This window comes from Heterodontus francisci, chromosome 19, assembly GCF_036365525.1.
Source record: "Heterodontus francisci isolate sHetFra1 chromosome 19, sHetFra1.hap1, whole genome shotgun sequence".
In the NCBI taxonomy this organism is placed as follows: Eukaryota; Metazoa; Chordata; class Chondrichthyes; order Heterodontiformes; family Heterodontidae; genus Heterodontus; species Heterodontus francisci.
Genome location: NC_090389.1, coordinates 88,814,789 through 88,828,783, shown reverse-complemented (window position 1 = coordinate 88,828,783; position 13,995 = coordinate 88,814,789). Strand labels below are relative to the sequence as shown.

The following is a 13,995-nucleotide window of genomic DNA, read 5'->3' as shown; positions in this document are numbered from 1 at the left end:
ACTGGGGCCTTGCACCTGCTGCCATATTTATGTCTAAGTAGCACGGGAGTGATGGGTGATTGTGACATCCACACACGGCGCCCCCTGTAGGACTGGAGGCAGCACAGACCCTGACATCCACACACGGCGCCCCCTGTAGGACTGGAGGCAGCACAGACCCTGACATCCACACACGGCGCCCCCTGTAGGACTGGAGGCAGCACAGACCCTGACATCCACACACGGCGCCCCCTGTAGGACTGGAGGCAGCACAGACCCTGGCATCCACACACAGCGCCCCCTGTAGGACTGGAGGCAGCACAGACCCTGGCATCAACGCACAGCGCCCCCTGTAGGACTGGAGGCAGCACAGACCCTGGCATTCACACACACCGCCCCCTGTAGAACTGCATTGTTGCCGCACTGAACAGATCAATTAGCAGAAAATTTAATTAGCTCTTTGAAAACACTTTTGGAAGGATGTTATGGCATTAGAGAGGGTGCAGAAAAGATTCATAAGATCGGTTCCAGGGATGAGTAACTTCAGTTGCGTGGATAAATTGGAGTCGTTGGAGTTGTTTTCCTTGGGGAAGAGAAGGTTGAGAGGAGATTTGATAGAGTTGTGCAAAATCAGGAGGGGTCTGGACACAATAGATGGAGAGAAACTGTTCCCAATAGCGGAAGGATCGAGAATCAGAAGACACTGATTTCTGGTAAAAGAAGGAACAGTGACATGAGGAAAAACCTTTTTACGCAGCGAGTGGTTAGGATCTGGAATGCACTGCCTGAAGGTGTGGTGGAGACGGATTCAATTGTGGCTTTCAAAAGGGAATTGTATCATTTTCTGAAGAGAAAGGATTTACAGGCCTACAGGGAAAAGAAAGGGGAGTGGGATGAGGTGAGTTGCTCTTGTAGAGAGTTGGCACGGACAAGATAGGCCAAATGGCCTCCTCCTATGCTGTAACCATTCTATGATTCTATGAAAACACAAAGTCTCAAATGTATTAGCTGTTTCATGTGGATGAGAGGGGCTGACTTCAACAGAAGATTAAATAATGTGTTAAGTGAGCTGCTGCTGCTTGCTACCTCAGCAATTTGGAAATGATTGTTACAAATGAATGGGAAAAATGTTTCCATAATTCCACGGTACTATCTATAGACATCTGAGTAGGGGTTATGTTCCCTGTAGATTCCTGTGGGCTTTGTGTGTTAATGCAGCTTAGATAGAAGGATGACTTTGAGCCTGAAATGGGCCAAATATGAGTGATCCAATTTGACTGTTACATTCAAATCAGATTTGCAAAAGCCTCCCACGCTATAGAATCATACTGCACAAAAGGAGGCCATTCAGCCCATCATGCCTGTGCTGGCCCTTTGAAAGAGCTATCCAATCAGTTCCACTCCCCTGATCTTTCCCCATAGACCCGCAAATTTTTCCTTTTCAAGTATTTATCCAATTCCCTTTTGAAAGTTACTATTGAATCTGTTTCCACCGCCCTTTCAGGCAGCACGTTCAGATCACAACAACTCACTGCATAAAAAAATTCTCCTCATTGCCCCCCCATCTCCCTCTTTTGCCAATTACTTTTAATATGTGTCCTCAGGTTACTCAAACTCCTGCCACTGGAAACAGTTTTTCCTTATTTACTCTATCAAATTTCCCCTTAACCTTCTGTGCTCTAAGTAGAACGATCCCAGCTTCTCCAGTCTCTCCATATAACTGAAGTCCCTCATCCCTGGGAACATTCTAGTAAATCTCCTCCGCCTCCTCTCCAAGGCCTTGACATCTTTCCTAAAGTGTGGTGCCCAGAATTGGACACAATACTCCAGCTGGGGCCTAACCACAGCTTGCTGCAGTCTGACTTAATTTTCATGAAAAAGAACAAAAAGAAAGTTTTTTTTGCTGTAGTTCCGTCTATTGATATTTGTGAATATTTTCTCCATGCAGGTGCTTTTCTTATCCCATATTTTATCTTCCTGATTGGTGGAGGTCTGCCTGTGTTTTTCCTGGAGGTAGCACTTGGTCAGTACACTTCCCAAGGGGGCATCACCTGTTGGGAGAAACTCTGTCCTATTTTCTCTGGTAAGTTCCAACACTCAGTATAACCTCGAGGCTAATTTCCTTCAGGGGTGGTGAGGCAGGAGTGGAGGGAAGGATTGAGGGAAGGCAGAAGGAGGGTGACGAAGAAATCATCAATAAATGAAGAGAGATGGGTCGATGGATTTTTGCTGGTCAAGGGTATTAGGGGTTCTGGAGCCAAAGTGGGTGGATAGAATTAAGATAAGATCAGGCATGATCTCATTGGATGCCAGAATGGGCTCAAGGGGCTGAGTGGCCTCCACCTGTTCCTATGTTCCATTGAACGAGAAAGGCAAGAGGGAGATAAAAGAAAATTGTGGCCAAGGTTTAATTAAGCCATTAATGACACAAGCTAACACGCTGGGTCAAGACTTCCTGCAGAATTTGAAGGGTCAATTGAAGTCAGTGGAGAGTAATATTATGTGCGAATAAATCAGTGCTCCACCCAGTCCAGAGAGGTTAAAATTGACCCTTCACCCCCGCCCCCCCCCCCACCCCCCAATCTGTTTTTGTAAAAATTCATTCTTGGCATGCGGGCATCGCTGGCAATTCTGGCACTTGTTGTCCATTCTTTAGGTGCCCTGAGAAGATGGGGGTGTATCTTCTTCTTGAACTGCTGGTGTTGACAGCTGAATGTCTCACTCGGTCACCTGAGAGGGCAGTTAGGGGTCAAACTAGGTGTGAGGGCTGGAGTCACACATCGGCCCAAACCGGGTGAGGATGACAGGTTTTCTTCCCTCAAGGGACATCAATAAACCAGTTGGATTTTGACCAGATTTCACATTTAGTGATACCAACTGCTTAAACTTTAATTCAAATTCCCATGTTGGAATTGTGAGCTCCAGTTCTATTGGATCATTAGTCCGGGCCTCTGGTTACTAAACCAGTAACATAACCATAAAATGATAGCACCTACTGCTTGTTGTCAAGTTACAGAGATTCTCTGATCTTAGGAGGGGGAAGAACAGCCTTCAACCCAATCCACTGTGATTCCTATTGGGCATGTGGGGAAGAATCAGGCCTTGGCAGCCGGTGCTGCCCCCAGGGTCAAATATCCAGCTGGAGCTCCCTGCCTTGAGGACTCACAGCAGGAAGAATCAGCACATGGGGAGGTGGCCAGCACCTGTGACTCTGTACCCCAGCGGGAGTCAGGGATTACCCCCCACTCACTGCCCTGAGATTCACACAGAACGAACTGCCAATTAGATCAGAATCGGGGTTCGGCGGGGAGGGAGCAGTTAAGGAAATGCTTGACATTCATGGCGATTGGGAGAGAAAGCTGGACGGGCAGGAAAGTGGGGATTGGAGTGCAAAAGAGGGACAGGTGGGCCGGTGGTGAAATGTTGCTAATTTGTTTTCTTCCTTGTTAAAAAGAAAGATTATCTTGTGTCTTTGGTTGGCTAGGAATTGGCTGTGCATCCATCGTCATTGTCTCCCTGTTGAATGTTTACTACATCGTGATTCTGGCCTGGGGACTGTACTACCTCTTCCAGACCTTTCAGAGTGAGCTGCCCTGGGCTAGATGTGGCCACACATGGAACACTCCGCACTGCATCGAGGACAAGCTGAGGAAGAACCTCTCTCTCTGCGTGACCTGCAATGGCACCAACCACACGTCACCTGTGACAGAATTTTGGGAGTAAGGAAAGCCAGCAATTCCATTCTCATGTCTTTTTTATACAACACATTTAGCCGAAATCCAGCCAAGATCAGGCCACACTCCTTCAATTCTGGTGAAAGTGGGTATCTGCCATTCTGGGCAGCTCAGGCTGTCCAATGTGCTACCCTAGTGTGAATGCTACAAAGCCTGCTTGTCAGCTGCAATGGTGACTGCCCGTGGAGTCAATGCCCCTCTGTGATCGTAGGGGTAAACCATTATTGCTCTTTCAAAGAGCTGACACAGGTATGATGGGCCAAATGGCCTCCTTCTGTGCTGTACAATTCTATGATCATGCACGCTGCATCGATGCAGTGTAAGATCAATACCAGCTTTCAGCTGCAGAGAGCACAAAACTCATTGCCACATGTAAGACCACTGGTGGACTCCTGTCCCTGTCTCCTGGCGATCTGCTCAATTTTGAAAGGTTTCTAACTCCATTGTCCCCTTGTGGGCGACCTACCCCTCCATGCGTCACTGTGACCTTCTCAGAACCCGCCTTATCTTCCTGCAGCAGTGACTCAGCCAATCCCCACTGGCTACCAACCTCCTCCATTTGGCTAAACTTGTTCTCGGCCTCAATTACTTCCCGCTTAACCGCTCTCACTTTCTCTACATAACACTGGCTGTGTTGGTGGCACTTCCTGCTCTCACTCCAATTTAGAGAATCTCACTCGTCTCTGCTGCCCACTTCCATAACTCGCACTCAGGCCTGTTTGCCCACCACCCCTGTGCTCTCTGACCTACATTGGCTCTCAGTCCAGCAACATTTCGATTTTAAAATTCTCATCCTTGTTTTCAAATTCCTCCGTGGCCTTGCCCTCCCTTTCTCTGTAATCTGCTCCAGCCCCACAAGATAACGGCGTTCCTTCAATTCTGGTCTCTTATGCATCCTCAATTCCCATTGCTCCACCATTGGTGGCCGTGCCTTCAGCTGCCTGGGCCCCAAGCTCTGGAATTCCCTCCCTAAACCTCTCCGCCTCTCTCTCCTCCTTTAAGACGCTCCTTAAAACCTACCAAGCTTTTGGTCACCTATCCTAGTGTCTCTTTATGTGTCTTGATGTCTAATTATGCTTATGTGAAGCACCTTGAGATGCTTTACTGCATTAAGGGTGCTCTATATATATATATATATATATATGCAGGTTGTTGATAATGTTGTTGACTTTGCTTCATTCTTTGATCTATCCCCCACATTTACATCCGGGTTTCCCCTCACCTTCCAGGACACGTCTCTCAATCTCAGACTGTGGCTTTTGCAGTCTGTATTCGAGGCTGACACATTCCACACATTGCTTGGATTCTGTTTCTGCAACTCTTTCCTGTAAAGATTCCAACACTTTCTGTTTCTCCATCTCCAGGGCAACACTTTCAAGTTTTTGCACTAGACCTTCTGAGGTGACATCTTTCCACAGCCCAGGTTCTCCCTCATCTGTGCTGGACAGGTGCCCACATTTAAAGACTTTCCCTTCTGTCAGCGTCGGCCCCCTTACCCATACTGTCTCTCAGCTAAAATTTCTGCTATCTGATAAGTTATTGCACCATCAAAGGTATCTTCACTTTCAGCTGTCTCCTGAAGGACTGGTCCTTGCCAGAAAAGCCTTCCTTCCCGACTGACTTTCCCATGCAACTGCAACACACACCTGCCCCATCACCTCTTCCCAATAACCGTTGTCTAAGCCACCCGTTATTTCTGCAATTTTCTTTGTATATACACCTTCCATTACAGCAGACCTGCCACTCATAGTGGGACCTCATGTAGCTTGGAGGACCCAGAAACAGATTGGGTATCAGCTGTGACACAGTGGGTAGCATTCTCACCTCTTTGAGTCAAAAGCTTGTGAATACAAGCCCTACTCTAGACAGCTGAGCATGTAGTCTAGGCACACACTCCCAATGCTAGCACTGTCAGAAGTGCCGTCTTTTGGATGAGACATTAAACCAAAACCCGGTCTACCCTCTTAGGTGGATGTAAAAAGATCCCTGAGCCACTATTTTGAAAAAGAGCAGGGGAGTTGTCCCCAGTCTCCTGGACATTATTTATCCCTCAATCAGCTTCACTAAAACATCTGATCATTATCACATTGCTGTTAGTGAGAGCTTACTGTGCAAAAACTGTGCAAAAAATAGCAACACTTCAAAAGTATTTCGTTGGAATCTCCCAAGGTTGTGAACAGCTTTCTTTAAACATCTCAACTGTGTCCCCAAGTGTGATTCTGTCCTTCCTGTGGCTCACCATAACAACTCTCCCCACTCCCATTCCTGTTATACTCTTTCAGCCTTTGGCAATCCACTCTGTGACAAACCCAGGTCAATGAAAGCTTCTGGATCAAGGTCTCAACATCCTCCTTGAAATTCTGCAGCCCTCCTAGCCTCAGCTGCGTCACTCACCTTCCTGACCTGGTTCACCCAGTCCACCTTTCTCTTTTTTGGAATTGTTTTTACTTCTGTCTTGCCTTTAATGCCTTTCCATTGCCTGCCTAAGGTGGTTGTTGTGTGTTGTCCAGTACTGGCTGCCCGAGGTTCGCTAACAGTCGGCCACGTTGTGTGGGGCTAGAGTCACTTGTCAGCCAAGATTGGCAAGATTTCGTTTCCCAAAGGACTTTAGTGAACCAGTTGGGTTTTTATCACTAAGCTGCAGATCATTCTCTGATATTGCCAGTTTAAGGAATTCAGTTTTTACTATTTGTTTGGGGTGAGATATTGAAATGTCAAATTTTGGTTTGCGATTCCAACAGCAGAACCAATATGCTTTCACAGAGAACACCTCACATTCCTGGCTGGTGTGTTTGTCCCATTTTATGGCACTCGCTTCTTCACTTTGTTACAAGATGTGAACAGCCTCTTGACTTCTCTTTACTGTTAACAAAGATCTGCAGTCAACACATTAACCTCTCCTTTCTCTTTACAGATGTTGATGAGCCAATCTTTGTCTTCACCATTTTCTGCTTTCATAACAGATTTTGCTTTTTACCCTTACAAGAATGTCTGGGGTGGGAAACAGAAATGTTACTGGTGCAGCAGGAGGTGGACACACACAAGGAATGTTAAGGCAGAGCAAGAGGGAGCTTTACTCTGTATCTAACTCCATTTTTTTTTCTTTTCACCCACCATTAGATCCTGATATCTGTCCTGAGAGTATTTGATGGGGACAGTGTAGAGGGAGCTTTACTCTGTATCTAACCCCCGTGCTGTACCTGTCCTGGGAGTGTTTGATGGGGACAGTGCAGAGGGAGCTTTACTCTGTATCTAATCCCCGTGCTGTACCTGTCCTGGGAGTGTTTGATGGGACAGTGTATAGGGAGGTTTACTCCGTATCTAACCCCCGTTTTTTTTTTTTTCTTTTTTTTTGTTTTTCTTTTTTAGCTTTACTCTGTATCTAACCCCCGTACTGTACCTGTCCTGGGAGTGTTTGATGGGGGACAGTGTAGAGGGAGCTTTACTCTGTATCTAACCCCGTTTTTTTTTAGATGGAGCTTTACTCTGTATCTAAGCCTATTTTTTTTTCGTTTTTTTTTAAGGTGACCTTCATACCCCAGGCCCCCTTTATATACATTTAAAATAAATAATTTTATTAAAAACATAAATAAAACATGTATTTAATCCCGTTTTTTTTTCTTTTTTGCTTCTTTTTCTTGTGGGACATTACTGTGTACAAATTGCCCGTGGCATATGTCTGAATAGTAACAGTGACTAAATCTTAACAATCACATCCTGAGGCTATGGAAGATGCTATACAAATTCAATTTCTTCCTTACTTGTCTCATCTAACCTGTGCTCTACCCTGCCCAGGAGTATTTATTGGGACAGTACAGAGGGAGCTTTACTCTGTATCTAATCCCGTTTTTTTTTTTTTCCTTTTTTTTTACTCTGTATCTAACCCCGTTTTTTTGTTTGTTTGTTGGGGACAGTGTAGAGGGAGCTTTACTCTGTACTAACCCCGTGCTGTACCTGTCCTGGGAGTGTTTGATGGGACAGTGTAGAGGGAGCTTTACTCTGTATCTAACCCCGTGCTGTACCTGTCCTGGGAGTGTTTGATGGGGACAGTGTAAAGGGAGCTTTACTCTGTATCTAACCCCGTGCTGTACCTGTCCTGGGAGTGTTTGATGGGGACAGTGTAGAGGGAGCTTTACTCTCTATTGAACCCTGTGCTGTACCTGTCCTGGGAGTGTTTGATGGGGACAGTGTAGAGGGAGCTTTACTCTGTATCTAACCCCATGCTGTACCTGTCCTGGGAGTATTTGATGGGGACAGTGTAGAGGGAGCTTTACTCTGTATCTAACCCCGTTTTTTTTTCTTTTTTTTATAGTTTCCTTAAAAGCAACTGGAATATATTATACCATGTGGTCTAACCTCCAGGATCCTTGGGTGGGTGTGGGGAAGGGGCGAAAGACACAGGGGGTCAGTTGTTGTCACTGGATAACAGAGAATTTCTTGGCTTGACATCAACCCTCTGGATGTATGGGCTTGTTAAAACTGTTCAGCCTGTGTGTTCTCACACAAGAGCTGGATATTACATTTGGAGGGAATTTTTGAAATGGAAATGAACAGTTTTGAATTACAGAGCAAAAAGCACAAACTATGTATTATATATCCTAGTAAAATAATTACTCGGCTTCTGGGGATGCTTAAAGAAAGATGCAGGAGAAAGCTGGTGTGGGAAATGTGAAAACACCGGAATAGTGGAGTGGCTGGGAGACAATGGGAGACATTGTAGGGAGAGGCCAGAGGGATCTTTACTCTGTATCTAATCCGTTTTTTTTTTCTTTTTTTTTAAGGTGGCCTTTATACCCCAGGCCCCATTTATTTTGCTTGAGGGGGCCTGTATCTAACCCCGTACTGTACCTGTCCTGGGAGTGTTTGATGAGGGCAGTGTAGAGGGAGCTTTACTCTGTATCTAACCCTGTACTGTACCTATCCTGGGAGTGTTTGATGGGGACAGTGTAGAGGGAGCTTTACTCTGTATCTAACCCCGTGCTGTACCTGTCCTGGGAGTGTTTGATGCGGACAGTGTAGAGGGAGCTTTACTCTGTATCTAACCCCGTGCTGTACCTGTCCTGGGAGTGTTTGATGGGGACAGTGTAAAGGGAGCTTTACTCTGTATCTAACCCCGTGCTGTACCTGGCCTGGGAGTGGTTGATGCGGACAGTGTAGAGGGAGCTTTACTCTGTATCTAACCCCGTTTTTTTTTTCCCCGTTTTTTTTTTTCTTTGTGTAGAGGGAGCTTTACTCTGTATCTAACCCCGTTTTTTTTTTTCTTTGTGTAGAGTGAGCTTTACTCTGTATCTAACCCCGTTTGTTTTCCCCCGTTTTTTTTTCTTTGTGTAGAGGGAGCTTTACTCTGTATCTCACCCCCATACTGTACCTGTCCTGGGAGTGTTTGATGGGGACAGTGTAGAGGGAGCTTTACTCTGTATCTAACCCCCCGTGCTGTACCTGTCCTGGGTGTGTTTGATGGGGACAGTGTAGAGGGAGCTTTACTCTGTATCTAACCCCGTGCTGTACCTGTCCTTGGAGTGTTTAATGCGGACAGTGTCGAGGGAGCTTTACTCTGTATCTAACCCCGTGCTGTACCTGTCCTGGGAGTGTTTGATGGGGACAGTGTAGAGGGAGCTTTACTCTGTATCTAACCCCGTTTTTTTTTTTTCCCCCGTGCTGTACCTGCCCTGGGAGTGTTAGATAGGGACAGTGTAGAGGGAGCTTTACTCTGTATCTAACCCCGTGCTGTACCTGTCCTGGGAGTGTTTGACGGTGACAGTGCAGAGGGAGCTTTACTCTGTATCTAACCCCGTGCTGTACCTGTCCTGGGAGTGTTTGATGGGGACAGTGTAGAGGGAGCTTTACTCTGTATCTAACCCCGTGCTGTACCTGCACTGGGATTGTTTGATGGGACAGTGTAGAGGGAGTTTTACTCTGTATCTAGCCCTTTTTTTTTTCTTTTTTTTTAAGGTGGCCTTTATACCCAAGGCCCCTTTTATTTTGCTTGAGGGGGCCTGTATCTAACCCCAGGTTCGACCTGTCCTGGGAGTGTTTGATGCTGTCATGGGTGCCTGAGATATTAATCCAGTAATGACACCCTGAGTTATTGAAATGTTATGTATATATTATATATATATATGTGTATATATATATATATATATATATATATATATGTGTGTAGTTTAATAAGTTGCTGTTTAAACTAAGAGGGAATATGTTTTTCAAATATAAGCACAGAATTTCGAGATCAGTATGTCCAACTATTTGTGTTTTCACTGTTATCTTTCAGTTGTTTACATCTGTGCCACTTGTAAACACATGGCGGTGCCTTGTACTCTGGGCAGAGGGGTGCCCGAGCTGCCAAATCAGCGGTCCCGAACACTAAACCGTGTAGATGAAAGGGACGGGAGCTATTTCACTCCGTTCATGGGGAATCCTTAATATTCCTTTATCCTTGACTTTCCGAGACCATGCCAGGGTTCCTTATTGTGATGTCGAAGTCGCAAACAGAGTAAATTGGAAGTTGTTTTAATTGAAAGGTAGCCGTTGGCTATTTTGTTTTTTAATTTTTACCGAAAACGTTTTTTTTTTTGCATGCCAGCTTTCACCCTTCCGAGGAACCCCGTGGCATGCTCGCCTGCTTTCAGTGAGCATGTTAACAGCAGCACTGCCCGAATGGAACTGTGGCACGTGCCTTCACTTCACATCTTTGCTTCTCTCTTTTTTTATGCTCTCTGAATAATATTGCTGTATTTTTTCTCTCTCCCTCTTTCTCTCCCTCCCTCTCTTGCTATCCCTCTCTGTCTCCTTCTCTTCTCTCTCTCTGTCTCTCCCTTTCTCCCTCTCTGTTCCTCTTTGCTCTCTCTCCCTCCCATTTTCTCCCTCTTTGTCTCTTTCTTTCCCCCTCTCTCGCCCTCTCTGTCCCTCTCTCCCTCCCTCCCTCTCTCCCTTTCCCCTCTCTCTCCCTCTCTCTCTGTCTCTCTCCCTCTCCCCTTCTCTCTCCCTCTCTCTCTGTCTCCCTCTCTCCTTCCCTCTCCCTGTTTCTCCCTCTCCCTGTCTCTCTTGTTTTCTCAGGCGGAATGTGTTGAGCCTCTCTAGCGGAATTGAGAAGGCGGGCTCTCTGAAGTGGGACCTGGCCCTTTGTCTCCTGGCCGCCTGGGTTATCTGTTTCTTCTGCATTTGGAAGGGCGTCCGATCGACTGGGAAGGTGAGGCTGAAAATTTTTTGAAGAAGGTTTGTCTCAAGGGTCCTTTTTCCAGCAGTCCAGAATTGGACCCCCTCCCACCCTCCACTCCCATTCAGTTAACCCCTGGGTTTGCAATGTACATTTCAAGATATGACTACATTTTGGGATGTCCTGGGGTTGTGAAAGGTGCTATATACCCCCCTCCCTATCTCTGTAATCTCCTCCAGCCCCACAACCCTCGAGATCTCTGCACTCCTCTCTTTCCAGCCTCTCGAGCATCCCTGATTTCCATCGCTCCACCATTGCTGGCCGTGCCTTCAGCTGCCTGGGCCCCAAGCTCTGGAATTCCCTCCCCAAACCTCTCCACATCTCTCTCCTCCTTTAAAATGCCAGAGATGGGTTCAATTCAACACTTTTTCGCCCAAAAAGGACTTAAATGTGACCAATTCCCTCCTCCCCATCCCTGATGTGTCAGGTGCAAAAAGTGATGGACAATTGCGTTACGTCCCCTTGTGTCAGCTGCCAATGTCCTGAGTGTGCTTAGATTTTTTCCCTATGTGTTGTTACGGACACTAAGATCAACCCCTCTGTTTGAAGTGCAAGAGGAGGATGTCCTTCAAACGAAAATCATATTAATAAAAATAAAATTATTGGCAATGTGTTTAGCTCTGTCAGCCGTGTTTCTGTTCTTGCAATGGCCTTGAGCTGCCTCTTGTCACTTAAACCAAATAAAGTGCTGTGTACTTGTGCATGCAACTCCCATGATTGGGGAACTGTCACATAGTGCTTATGTTACTGGACACATAATTCAGAGGCCTAGACTAATAAACCAGAGACGTGAGTTCAAATCCCACCATTGCAACTGGAGAATTTAAATTCAGTGAATTAAATAAATCTGGAATAAAAAGCTAGTATCAGTAATGGTGACTATGAAACTACTGGGTTAGCATAAAATCCCATCTGGTCCATTAATGTCCTTTTCGGGAAGGAAATCTGCTGTGCTTATGCAGTTTGTCCTATTTGTAACTTTTTTTTTCTTTAAGGTGGCTTTTATACGCCAGGCCCCTTTTATATTTTTCATGACGAGGGGGCCTTTATTCCTCAGGCCCCCTTTATATGCATAATTTTAAAATAACTTTATTAAAAACAGATAAATAAACAAAAAACTCAAATTAAAATGCCATTCTCGGTATCAATGATGCACTCCAGTCCCTGCGGTGCCCACCGGTCGCGGAAGGCCTCAAGCGTACCGGCGGACACCACATGCTCCTTCTCCAGGGACACCCGGGCGTGAACGTAACCGCGGAAGAGGGGCAGGCAATCGGGGAGGACAGACCCCCCGACGGCCTGCAGCCTGGACCTGTGAATTGCCACCTTGGCCAGGCCCAGGAGCAGACCGACGAGGAGATCCTCATCCCGGCCCACGCCCTTCAGGCTCACAGCAATTTGTTTGTCTCTTAACTGCCCTCTGAAGTGGCCTAATGAACCATTCAACTGATAAGAAGGCAGTTCACCACCACCTTCTCAAGGGCAATTAGGGGTGGGCAATAAATGCTGGCCTTATCAGCAATCAATGCCCCTAATCCTGTGAATGATTAAAATAAATAGACATTTATAGTTAGTACTTTGGTAAACAATGCTCAGAAATATTTTGACTCCTTCAGCGAATAAACAAGGTGCCACACCCAAGAACTGCAGCAGGGTTGTTCAACATACGGCCTGAAGGCTAGAATCCAGCCCGCCGAAGGTTCCCATCCCACGACTGTTAACTGTACCCAGGCTGTTCCTCATCCTCCCCAGGGCTCCGTGACTGGAGATGAGAAATTCCGCATTGCCAGACCAGCTTTTAAGAAAGATCACAAGTCAGTTTCACAGCGGACAAATCCTGACATCGGGAACAGTAGTTTCTGTATGTCATACAGATTTGGGGTTTTCCAGCGGCCTTTTAAAAAATTCTGAATCTGTCCAAAGTTCAGAAACTGCTGTTCCCAATGTCAGGATCTGTCAGCTGTGAAACTGACTTGCGATTTTTAAAAAAAGAATCAACCATCAGTTGAGCGTTCCCGCTCTCTGCAACTGTCAGAGAGAGAGAGAGAAAGAAAGAGGGACAGAGCAAGAGAGAGAGAGGGAGAAAGGGGGACAGAGAGAGAGGGAAAGTGAGACAAAGCAAGAGAGAGGAAGGGAAAGGGGACAGAGAGAGGGAAAGGGGACAGAGAGAGAGAGGGGGGACAGAGAGAGAGAGGAGAAAGGGGACAGAGAGAGAGAGGGGGGACAGAGAGAGAGAGGAGAAAGGGGACAGAGAGAGCGAGGGGGGCAGAGCGAGAGATGGGACAGAGAGAGGGGGAATGGGGACAGAGAGAGAGGGGGGGAAAGGGGGACAGAGAGAGAGAGGCAGCAGAGAGAGAGAGAGGGAAAGGGGACAGGGAGAGAGGGAAAGGGGGAAGAGAGAGAGAGAGAGAAAGGGGACAGAGCAAGAGAGAGAGAGGGAGAAAGGGGGACAGAGAGAGAGGGAAAGTGAGACAAAGCAAGAGAGAGGAAGGGAAAGGGGGACAGAGAGAGGGAGGAAAAAGGGGACAGAGAGAGAGAGGAAAAAGGGGACAGAGAGAGAGGGGGTGCAGAGAGAGAGAGGAGAAAGAGGACAGAGAGAGAGAGGGGGGGCAGAGCGAGAGGGGGAATGGGGACAGAGAGGGGGGGGGAAAGGGGGACAGAGAGAGAGGAGAAAGGGGACAGAGAGAGAGGGGGGCAGAGCGAGAGATGGGACAGAGAGAGAGAGGGGGAATGGGGACAGAGAGAAAGGGGGGGGAAAGGGGGACAGAGAGAGAGGCAGCAGAGAGAGAGAGAGGGAAAGGGGACAGAGAGAGAGAGGGAAAGGGGGAAGAGAGAGAGAGAGAGAAAGGAGACAGAGAGAGAGAGGGAAAGGGGGAAGAGAGAGAGAGAGAGAGAGAAAGGGGACAGAGAGAGAGAGTGATCAAGATCACTCCTGACAGATGGACATCTATCCAGAATACTCTGCATCGCTACAACAAGGGTGTGGGCACACATTGCCTACTTGTGCAAGCAAAAAAATGCCAGGTATCTCACTAAACAGTGTCCAACATAGTGAAGAGAAAGTAA

The 13,995-nt window shown here is 46.8% G+C and overlaps 1 protein-coding gene across 4 annotated transcripts in view; it reads left to right on the top strand.

The window, feature by feature from the left end:
* LOC137380288 (sodium- and chloride-dependent taurine transporter-like) overlaps window positions 1–13,995 on the top strand; it is a 104,352-nt gene that overhangs the window by 46,897 nt on the left and 43,460 nt on the right. For 3 of the 4 annotated variants that reach the window (XM_068052185.1, XM_068052187.1, XM_068052186.1), the window contains 3 exons: window positions 1,928–2,062; window positions 3,464–3,698; window positions 10,770–10,902. In XM_068052185.1, the coding sequence (XP_067908286.1) occupies window positions 1,928–2,062; window positions 3,464–3,698; window positions 10,770–10,902 (503 nt within the window). Of the gene's footprint in view, window positions 1–1,927; window positions 2,063–3,463; window positions 3,703–10,769; window positions 10,903–13,995 lie in introns of those variants that run through there. The other variant, XM_068052188.1, reaches the window with a different exon arrangement.